Raw genomic sequence first — 12,158 nt, 5'->3', positions numbered from 1 at the left:
TGCTGAATAATATATAAAATATTTCACAATGGACATCCTTTTATCATTTTAAAATCCTGTGCTTTGGTGTTTGTCAATTTCTAATTATTTCATTTTGTCTTTGTATTTATTTGATATATATCTTCCCGACTTTGACTTCCTGAGTCAAATGTTCTAATAACTCCAGTCCTAGCTCCTTACCTCTTTTAAACGTTCTTTGCTCCTTCAAAAAGAGCCGAACATTTTTGAGTTATATCAAATAAGATAGACCTTTGTAGTCGAGTGCTTTCTTCTATTCTATTCCTTTTTATACGATTTCCAAAAGGTGGTTTTAGTTGCTTTAATTCTCACACCTACTGAAAAAAAATCCCTAACTGATCTCATCCTAATCAATGGTGCCATTAAGCAGATATTGCTTAGATTAAAAATTGTGATTGCAGCTTCATTTTTGTTTTGGATGAAGATTTATATTTATTCAAGATTTGTGTTTATAATACTTTTTTTAAAACTTATTTTGATTTACTAGCTTCTTCCAATCGTTTTTTAATATAGGCCTTAACCTTATCACCAATTTTGCTTCTCATTATACATTGATGACCACGGAAAGCCCACACATCTACGGGACTGCCTTGCTCATTCTTATCTACGCAACCCTCTACAATAGTAAGTGCTTCAGATTCATCCAAATCCATTCTAAATTGTTTTGCTACTCTGTCAGGATGATAGCCTTCATGTTCGCAGAAAATATCCATTTTAGTTGCTGTACACAAAAGATATTTACGCACGGACTCAACATCCGGATAATCAAATTGTTTCATTTTTGCAATCACATCCTCAGTCAATGGATGCTCCTTCACGCATTCTACACGAATCTCTTTGATTTCACTTGCAGTTTTGGGATTCCAATCAGCAAAGGCCTGAAATGAGTAAGAAACGAACTGCGGGCTAGCAATCCAAAATCAATTTAATAACCAAATAGCCTTACTAACCGAAGATACTACAGCCAAAATAGCCAAAATATAGAAAGCCTTCATTGTCACAGTCACTTCAGTATCTGCTCCGTATTCCAATCGATAAACAACTGAATGGATGATGTCTGAAGCCGAAATATTTATACAAGTATATTTGTTGACTACTGCGATGAGATAGAACTGTAGAAGTTCAAAGCAAGCACAGATAAGACATAATCGATATTTTTCTATTTGAGCATGTGTGAGTGTCTGCTAAAGATGATGATAGTACTATCATTTCGCTGGAAAGTCTGAGGTTTCTACATGCATGAGTTTGTCATAGCCAACGAACTACTACACTTATGGGTCAAATGTCAGGTTCTCCCATGCACAGCAACTGATAACATATCACATCCGTATAAAAGGTACCAATACTTTAATGTACTCTACCCAGAGGGTTCGGTTCAATGATTACAAGTGGACTTATTTGTGTTTCTTGTTTGTATTGCAATGCCTGAATTAATCAGAATTAATTGATAAGGTATAAAAACATTTGTTTTCATCAGTTTTGAGTTTATAATTTCGTAAGATTAAAGAAAAATTTGATTAGAAAAATTAGTTTAAAAATAAATATTAATTAACGTAAAAAAATAATGAAGCCAATGAAGAGTTTAAAAATCTGTTGCATAAAAGTATTTGAATTGAATAAATGATTTGAGAGATATAATTTCTCCTACCTACAGAGGCTCTCATCATCTCATCTCATTATGTTTTCTTCATCTCGCTTTCCAATTTAATTAACTATTAAAAATTATTATAATTATTTGAATATTATTCCATCTAAGATTTATTTAGATATAAAGAATTTCAAAACAATCCACACTTTAAAGCAAAACTACTAGTCCCTGAATCACTCTGAAGCTCAGTATATTATTAAGCACAAGCCCTTGCAATTTCAAATCATCTATCTCAAAGAACCCCATCACTTTGTTGTCTAATTGCCCTTTATAGACGATTTTATTACAACTCGGAACACAGTCTTTAAATTATCCCGTCTAACCTTAGTCTTGCTGCTTTTCAGTTTCTTTTGTCAGTCACAAACTTCTTCCTTATTTTTCGTGTTGCTCATGCTCTATTAACTAGATGAATTCATCATGCTAGAATTCATCATGTCTTTTGATTTTCCCTCCCTGTCTATATCACTTGAATTGGATTACAGCTATATGCTCTTTACCAACTACTGGATGAAACAAGATGATCCTCACATGGGTTTTTCAGTTAGTTGAAGTTTAACAAAGAAGTCTCACTTAGAGAGCCACTTAGAGAGGTCTGGATATTAACCCTGCAAAGACAGAGGTTATTCTCTTCACCAGGAAATATAAAATTCCGACATTTTCCTTACCAAAGATAAAGGGCGTTACTCTAAATTTAAGTTCGAACGTCAAATATCTGGGTATAATTTTGGACTCTAAACTCAGCTGGAAAGACAACTTGGCTGAGAGAGCCCGCAAAGCGGTATGCGCCACCTACTGTTGCAGAAGAGCTATAGGTCGTAGTTGGGGGCTCAAACCGTGCATTATACTCTGGCTCTATTCAGCTGTTATCGAACCAATTCTTCTGTATGGGGCTGCTTTCTGGTGGCAAGCAACTGAAAAAGCATGCCACACCAAATTAATTGACAAAACTAGGAGGATAGCCGCACTACAAATCACTGGTGCTCTTCGCTCTACCCCCACGCAAGCTCTTTTCGCTATGCTTCATTGGTTGCCATCTCGGCTTCTGGTAAAACAGCAAGCCAAAATAGTTGCAACTAGGCTCAACGCCCTCTCCTGCTGGTCAAGAACTGATATAGGCCACGCGATCATACTGAATCAGGATCTGCCAACTCCTGTCTCTATTGACTACATGTGTTGTTACCCAGACCTAATTAGGGGGTTCGAATCTCTTATACCTAGCAGGGAGGACTGGATCCTTGAAAGAGCGATCCCTCTCCAAACGGTTGACATTTACACGGACGGCTCCAAAATAGATAAACGAGTCGGCTGTGACATTTTCTCTGAAAGACTGGGTCTCAGCATCTCGCTTCGACTTCCGAACCACTGTAGCGTCTTTCAAGCCGAAATAATGGCAATTCACCAAGCTGTAAAATGGGTTCTTTGCAATCGAACATCCGATTTACCAATCTCAATTTTTTCTGATAGCCAAGCTGCCATCAGATCACTGATGGGCACCTCAGCCACATCAATCACAACTCAAGACTGCCGTGCTTCACTAAATGACCTAGCTAGGTTTGTTAGGGTCAAACTTATTTGGGTTCCTGGGATTTCCAGGGATATCACAGGAAATTGTAGGGCAGACGATTTAGCCAAGGCAGGTGCTCTTCTCCCTAACATTAACCTCTCTGATATAGGCGTCCCTCTTGCTACAGTTAAACTGGCAATCATACAAAAATACCTGAGTATAGCCAAGCAATACTGGGCTGACGAACCTCAATGTCAGATTTCTAGGTTGACTTGGCCGAACTTTGACAAGAAAAGAACCCGTCAGCTACTTCAACTAAGACGGAACCTGCTCAGCACTACGGTATCTGTGCTGACGGGACACTGCGTAATAGGAAGGCATGCTTTGAGACTGGGTCTCCCCTTTAATGACTTTTGTAGAGGCTGTGGCTCTGAGGATGAGGAGGAGACTGTACTCCATCTCATGTGTCAGTGCCCTTCCCTAGCCAGAAGAAGATTAAAAATCCTTGGATCTCCTTTTCTAACTGACCTGACTGAGTTGTCATCCTGTAATGTTAGGGACCTAGCCAAGTTCATAGAACTGTCAGGTTGGTTTTCCTTTGCATAATGGGGGAGTCGTTACCTTTCTTTCGGCGTTAAATGTATACTGATTAAATCTATATACAAATAACGTAACTCCTGTGGTACCACAACGGGCCTTTATTTGTGCTTAAGTGGGCTTTTTGGGACACAAGGCCGCCACTCCAACCTATACCTATACCTAGAGAGCCATGTAAAGAAGTGTCAACTATCATTAGATATGAGGCAAGCACATGCTGTGATATTATCCATTATAGCTATAATCCCTAGTAATATCAAGTGTTACAGGTTACAATTTTTCCTTCCTTTAATAGCTTTTTAAATATTTCTGGAAATGTAAGAATGCTGCAGATACTATATGTTTCGTATTAGCATCTTTGTAATAAACAATTTAAGACCTTTTAGATGGTCTATTAGTAGTTTCCAATCTGGGAAAAAGAATTGAATTTATTTGACAGTTAATATGACTGTCATCTATACAGCTTCTCCAATAAATAGAGCACATATAAACGAGTAAAATGTTATATAGCAATATGATAAAAAGGAAGAAAAAACGAAAATATTTTGTTTAATTTATAAATGAAAGATCTGTAACATCAACAAAAAAAAACCCTAATATACATTCGTCTTATATATTAAAATAATCATACGATCTCTTAAATCTATTACGCTATGTCTGCATATATTTGCTATGTAATCTCAGAAAACCCCGATAAATAAAGCACATTAATAACCCTGTTATTAAGCATGTTAAATTTAAGAATGTAAACCTAATTCAGTTTAAAGAAGACATATAAGGACACTTCATTCATTTCCTGGTACTCTCACAACACGACCAGTAAATTTAAGTGCATCTTTCACTGTCTTAATAATACTTAATTCTTGAGTCTCTGAACGAATTACACCAATATTAAAAATTCATTTTTCTCTAATTCTCATCATGAGCACAGCTCCATCGGATTTGAAAGCAATGAGCTACTTTAAATTCAATAATTGATTAACTTTAATTAAAATAATTACCACAGTAACTCAGTTCTCAGTTAGAAAACCCTTTTTCTTATCGCATAACAAAAAGTTTTATTCAAAATCAAATAAAACTCACAGCTGGAATGTTCAAATCTCCTTTTTCCCGCTGACAATACAACATTCGGAATTGCTGCGGGGTATCGAAAAGTAGACTTCTCTGTCACCCCATTATCTTTCCTTGTGTCAGTATTTTCATTGCACAATTCTTCATTTCGCTTAGTAGATTCGACAGGCATTTCGACAAATTTTGTCAATGTGTTTCTCTCTCTCTGCTCTCCTGAAAGCTGCGTTCATGACAATATCGTGCTGCAGTACAGCACTAACGGGCTTGCAGTGAACCAAATTTCATATAATGTGTAAATGTAGAAGCCAAAATCCCAACAAATTAATAACAGTATCGCGTAGTGTGTGCCCGTGTGAGGCAAGTGAGCACATCCTTATTTCACTGCGTCGCCCATGTGACATGTCAGCTAAAAAGGGGCGTCTCGTCACGGAACAACCAATGCACTACATCAAGCCAAGCAACCAACGTATTGGGCATATTGTTTTCCCAAACAATAGCCCGATTAGCACTTTCATGTGATACTGTGTTTATATGTTTGGGATATACACGCACATTAAATATGTGACACCCAAATTATGGCTTAAATTGCATTTGAATAGCAGAATAGCACCCTTGTCACCTAATCATCAAGGATAAAAATGTGTGCTGAAGAGCTTCAGGTTACAACGTCGAATGTGTCGAGGATATGTTTTCCTTCATAATTGAAAAATAGAAAAATTGAAAAATAGAACAATTTTGACAAATTTAACGAATTTAGCAAATTTGCTCGGCAAACATAAACATTGGCGGTGTCGAATGAATGTTTAGTTATCGTCCGGAAGTATTGTGAGCTGCGCAACTGTTACAAATCTTTGAAATATGAGCACCTCACAATGCTTTCGGTATTTTGTTTAAGGAGATATCAATGAGTCCTTTTCTTTAATTCTTTCCTTAATTTCTCAATAGGACTTATAATAGATTTGATATCGAGCGTTTCATTTATTTAAACGAGATTGTCATTTGATGAGATGGTCATGTCAGATTAGTGATTCATTCAGCTCTTCTTGAACTGCGTTCTGCCAGTACTCTAACCTCAAAAAGGAACTTTAAAGAAAGTTGATAAAACTTTAATTGAGAAATTTAATTTAATTGAATTAAAGGGAATGAGATTACTTAAATGGGTCAATTTTTGGAAGTCAAAACACCTATTATACAGAAGAACTCAGTTTACTTTCTCTCCAACCATCCAAAATTAACTATCGTTTTCTTCCGGTAATTTGTTTTTATTGCATTCATTATTTGTGTTATATTATAAACTAATAAATATTATACATAGAAAATCAAAAAAAAAAAAACAAAAATACACTAATATCTTCACAACAATTTCTACTAAACATTATCATTCATATTATACTATTACGTATATGCTGCATTCAACAAGTATCGGGAATTTGTAATTTAAAATTTGTTTACTTTTGGTAATAATAAAATATTATTTCATCATACAACTAAAATTAAGAACATTATTTTCTCTATAAAAAGAAAGTAATGTACATGTATATTCTATATTCGATTCTATATTCGTGTGTTTAAATTATTTAGATCTAAATTTTGAACGTTTTTGTAGGTTTTTCTGCAGATGGAGCTGTTAAATTGTTATATAATGTATTAAGAATATCGGTATAGACAAATTTACCGAGGTTAAAGCGTCAAAACAAACTCCGTAAGTTTCAGACTGTAAGCACAAAAATAATCTTCCCACAGTTTTTCTAGGATGTTCATCTAAATAACGATAACTATGATATGCAGGTATTAAAATTGCAATATTTGTAAATGAATGCTTGAGAAAGTGTTCCAGATTTGTTAGTCTGAGCGCATTTGGAACTCTTACTTCTGGCAAGCGAGAAAATTCCAGTGAAGTGAAGTAAGGTTTCGTGAATAGTCGTAGATCGTACATACGATGATATAATATTATTAATAAGAGATCATTAGCGGTCTTTGGAAAAAATCATTGTTTTGCGTTGCTCCAAACAGAAATTTAATAGATTTGATTTTATTTCTTAAGTAACAAATGTACTTAATACGTAAAAATTATAACAAATGCATTAACCATAGCTAGCTCCTACAGCTACTTGCAACTCGGAATAAGGTAAGCCTTCACTGGGTTCCGGGTCACAGGGGAATTTTGGGAAATAAATAAGCTGATGAGCTAGCCAGAACTGCATCAAAAACTGCTTTTACAGGCCCTCTACCCGTTTTTGGGATAAACTGGGTCAGTATAAGACAAATGATCAAGTAAAGGGTAAATCATATGCGGCTGGAGTACTGGGAAGACTTCCCAGGACTTAAAGCAAAAACTGATAATACCGTACTCCTATAAAGACATCCTTCAATACTTAAAATGTAATTTAAGGTTGTTAAAGGGTTTCATTACAGATCATTATGGTCTGAAATATCACCTTCATAAACTACAACTAACCACAGTACAATTAATAACCACAGCTATGTATATCATTAGAAATAATTACTTACTAACTATTAGAACCTATTAATTGTTTTTTTTTTTAATTCATATGCTATTATTTGGAAAAGAACTAAATTTTATTTAAATAAACATTCAATAAAATCAAGTCGGTTTTTATCAAAAATCTTATTTGGTTTCACTGCTGGTCACTGCTGAGTCTCATCCAAGTCAATAACAAAGATACAATGCTACTTCGTTTTTTAAATATATCTATTCAATACTTAGTTAAAGTGAATCCCATCTACAGATTTTCCCCGAAGTATTCAGATGCCGACTATTTATTATATTTTTAACATTTTATCAATTTCTAAATAAATTACTTTTGTGCCTTTGTTTGAAAATTGTAAGAAGAAACCAAATGCTGGTTCAGTTAGTATTGTGGTTTTTCCTCCATAATTCCTCAAAACTGGAAACTTAAAAGAAATTTGTTGAACACTGTTCCCAACTAGTACACACAACCACGTTCAGTGTCTTCTGGGGCGACTGAAAAGTTGCGCGCAGAAAATTGAATAGAATTTCACGCTAAGTTGCACTGCAAGGCAGCGAGTGGCTAAGACTGTTGGAAGACTTGGGATATTTGAGTTTGTAGTTCATATTTGGGGTGTGTGGGCACTTCCACGTACGTTTCGTTGTACGTTATCGGATGCACTGCACCACTCCACCCAGAGGGTTTAGAATTTACATTTGAATAGCGACAAGCAGATATATCTTCGCAAAGATACATGCAGTAGAGTTCGAAACGTGCACAGCAAATCCACGTTCAAATAGGAATTTGAATAAGAAAACCTCTGTACAGTCTTGAAGGAAATAAAACAATATCCGCCAGCAGGACTCTGTGCTTTGTCAAGATATTAAACTGTTGCTCAAACTGGCTCAAGTTACAACATGAAAAGTTTCTTTCATTTCGCAAGGAGAAAATAAAAAAACTAAATTTCTACACTTTCACAATTTTGCAATTGTTCCCGATGCCTTCACTTTTGGCAGTTCGGCACTTGAAATTAAATTAACTTTTTTTGTTGAGTGTCATCGAGTGTTTTTGACAGTTGCAAACCCAAAAAGAGGAACAAGTAAGTACATAATAATTTCATACCAATACCTCTTGAGTAAACTACTGAAAACCTACAACCTACGGAAAGAAGAGCCCACAAATAGATACGAAGTGATTTGAGCAACGAATTTCGTTTTTCGTCTGCGTATCTGCCAGATACTTTTGCTAAGAAGTGCTTTGAAGTGTTGTAATCACAACTCAAGGTGCGCACCGCACTTCGATTGACTACCGATGCTAGTAAAATTAAAAAATATTTGCTAAATATTGTCTACCAATAATTTTCGGTGTTTTAGTATCAATTAAACACAAATATTACCAATAATTCATGAATTCAACGAGGGAAGAGTTAAAAAAATCAAAATTTCCATCCTAGCAATATATGTCCCACATGAGTGTAGGGAGTGTATAGAAATCATATCATGGATTGTTACAAAAACATATCGCATATTATCTAAACCAAACATTCTACAGAGAATAGAGGATGTATTAGATAATAAAATAAATCGAAAGATTCTTAAAGTGAATAGATCTGAATGCACATTTATGGAGTGAGTGTTTTTGAAATTTATGTTTTGATTCATTCACTGATTTAATTATTGACTCATAAAATATATGACATATTGATTTACTCTCAAATCTTTAATTTGAAATCGAAAAATAATCAGAGTTAATTGTATGCGATGAAGGACCAAACAGTATTTCTAAAGACTACTAATAGTCTACTAATAGGCATGCTTTTAAAACGTCTACTCCGTACTTTGTACTTGTACTCACATGATAGCTTCGAAAGTTATGACTCTTCCTTGTATTGATGGGTACTTAAGTGGATGCTTAATGGATAATGGTTAATAATTCAAAGCAACTTGGTGTCGACAAAAAAGTCAGTATAGTGTAACTTAGAGAAATTTTCGATAACTGAAGACCTTATATGGATTACTTTCCTTTTGATATCAAGTTATCGATACTAACTTGAAGCAATTCTAAAATAAAATTATTATATATGAAATGTTTTGTGTATTTACTTACTTACTTACCAATGACTGTAAAGGAAGCCGCATTTTAAAAGACTTAAAATTAGATAAGACAATGTTGTATATCTTAAAATTTTTCCCAATGGACTTAAGTGACAATTTTTTATCCCATTATGAATTGAGTATATAGAGGTAGTATTTAGAATTCCCTTGCTATATTCGAAAGCAAACAAATCTGTCCTTATTTTCATTTTGGACGACTTTACAACGCGAAGCTTCATGCCTAGCTTCACCACTCTTACTCTTCTCTTACTCTTACTCTTACTCTTACTCTTACTCTTACTCTTACTCTTACTCTTATTCTTACTCTTACTCTTAGAAGCTTTACCCATTTAGTAGCATCATACGATCGGCAGCACGATCGGTACGTATAGGAACATAACAGACCTTTCAAATAATAAGTGAACTGATATATGAAAATAAAAAATTTTTCATTCTTTCCCCGTGCCTAAAAACAACATGCAGTTGAAATATTTAAAGTAGTTTTTGGAAATTTATTTTGTACAAATAAAATCGTGGCCGTCTATCACAAATATTTGCTCACATTTGGATTTGAATTTGAATTTTTATTTTTATTTTTTTCATTGTTGTTTCTTCATTTTAATTGGAATTTGCAGGCAGACAAAGCAATTAATACGAAACAATCTGAACTCACCGAATTGAGTAAATTTGTATCTGTAAGTGTGCACACGTCATAATATTTACACAGCCAAAGCTAAACCTAAAATCTAATCTGAAGAAAATATCATAACCCAATGTGAAGACGCGAATTACAAAAACAAAACTCAAAAGAAGATTAAAAAGACCATTAAAATACTTAACGGATAACACCCACCTAAGTCCAGTGCATAGACTAATATAGCTAAGATAAGGAAATTTTGTTTTAACCCATTAATCTAACACAGATTTCAGGTACATATGCTATATTTCTTCAAGTAAATAGATCAGAACTGTTACTCTAGAAATTCCTCAACTTATAATATACATAAATATATATTATAAATATATACTTGGTAAGAGGATTTAGACAGACGCAGAATAGACGCGGAGACATAGACAGATAAGCGGACATTAACCCATAATCTCTATCTTATTGTGTTGGACTTTTGATAATAAATGATTCCATGAGAGTACTGTACTTTAATTTTCGGATTGTTGTTTTTTAATTTAATTTTGTTCCCGTTATAATTTAAAATTAATTAGTTTAGTTTATAATTAGTTCATTCATGATAAGCAAATATTCGACATATTTGCAGAAAGTGCATTAATAAGTAATATGCGAACTCATCCATCCATTTCTTTTCTTTTTTTCTCAGGCATTTTACAATACAATTTTTAATAAAATTAAAATCTCTAAACCACAGTCCTACATCTCAAATGGTCAGCATTGAGATATATGAATGACATGAGAGAGCTATGTCTCTTTGTACGACTGATCAGTACACACTCAACAACAAATACAACATAGTATTAGATAATTGTTATACGATAGGTGACCTATTGATTGTTGGAAAATGGAAACCTTAAAATGATATGTATCAAAATCTGATGACAATTTGACGTTTAGTTGGCAAGTTCCAGTGGTGTTACTTACATGTGAAGATATTAATTTCTTATGCTGCACATGCATCAATAGTACTAAATACCTTAAATGTCCAAATTCGTTGGTTCCTCCAATACACAACAAAAAGTCCACTAAATCAACTTGATGGAAGAAAAAATTGATGATTATGGAAATAGATACTATCTAATCTTCTAGCTAGCGCTAACATGTGGTGGTACTAGAGGTATGTTATGCAAGCAGTATTTGTTAATCGACGTGACATGGAACCATCACTACACTCTGAAGCTATGAGGTCTTTTTATGACATTAAACAACAGTAATTGTTGTATTAGGTGCAACATTTATTGACATAATAAAATTCTTAGCTTCTTATAATCTGTCATTTACAGCTCATCGATAATGTTTAAGCCTTGACTATAGTGTAAATAGTGGTAATTTCATAGATCTATTTAAGTTGTTATCCAAATTTAACCTAACTTTACGGGAGTATCTGCAACTTAAAAATTATTCAACACTATTTTAGTCACGGAATCCAGAGTGAATTAATTATAATAAAATAAAGTCTCAGACAATTACTCATGAATATCCTGAGTCCTGGACATCAATCTAAGACAATTTTTTACATCTTGTAGGTGCCAAAGTTGGAATAGATTTTTTAGGGAAATACTTTTTTGACTGCTTGTCAGACTGCTCATTGGTAAGGATAACTGTCCTATTAAATTATCTAAACTCAATGCGATTGAATTAGTTTGTCTTTCTCTATGTCACGGTATCTTGCGAGGAATGTCGTAGCCAGACGGCACAAAATCGCTAATTGAAGTCAGTGGAAAGCTAACTGCTGACCTGCCACTGTGGCCAACTACCCAACCAACTCCAACTCCTAATGGCACGTAAAATTCTTTCACATCATTCCGGATTGTGCTCTATTCTACGAATCTCGACTGAGGAACCATTGGGTTAAACCTAATATATGGATTAATAGACAAGTACTTAAAGATAAAAGATAATTAAGAGATAATTAAAAGATAATTACTTTAACATGAAGTGAATCCGTAACTTAAGTTAATCATCTGAAGTCATTAGAAATTTTTCCTTTCCTTGTAAGAGGCCATAGAAGTCAAGTCCACTTAGGGACATTTGCAAAGGACAAGTCAAAATTAATTGTTAACTGAAA

The 12,158-nt window shown here is 34.2% G+C and overlaps 1 protein-coding gene across 1 annotated transcript; it reads right to left on the bottom strand.

The window, feature by feature from the left end:
* Positions 1-470: 470 nt before the first annotated feature.
* On the bottom strand, positions 471-1,114 carry LOC119684377 (general odorant-binding protein 99a-like). The gene is made up of 2 exons (XM_038098411.1): positions 969-1,114; positions 471-896 (listed from the first exon to the last, which is right to left on the bottom strand). The coding sequence occupies exons 1-2, from the start codon at positions 1,011-1,013 to the stop codon at positions 489-491; spliced, it is 453 nt and encodes a 150-aa protein (XP_037954339.1). The 5' UTR covers positions 1,014-1,114; the 3' UTR covers positions 471-488.
* Between the last annotated feature and the right edge of the window lie 11,044 nt (positions 1,115-12,158).

Source organism: Teleopsis dalmanni, chromosome 2, assembly GCF_002237135.1.
Source record: "Teleopsis dalmanni isolate 2A chromosome 2, ASM223713v2, whole genome shotgun sequence".
Classification (NCBI taxonomy): Eukaryota; Metazoa; Arthropoda; class Insecta; order Diptera; family Diopsidae; genus Teleopsis; species Teleopsis dalmanni.
The sequence above is the reverse complement of the archived record's forward strand: the minus strand, read 5'-3'. Positions and strand labels throughout refer to the sequence as shown.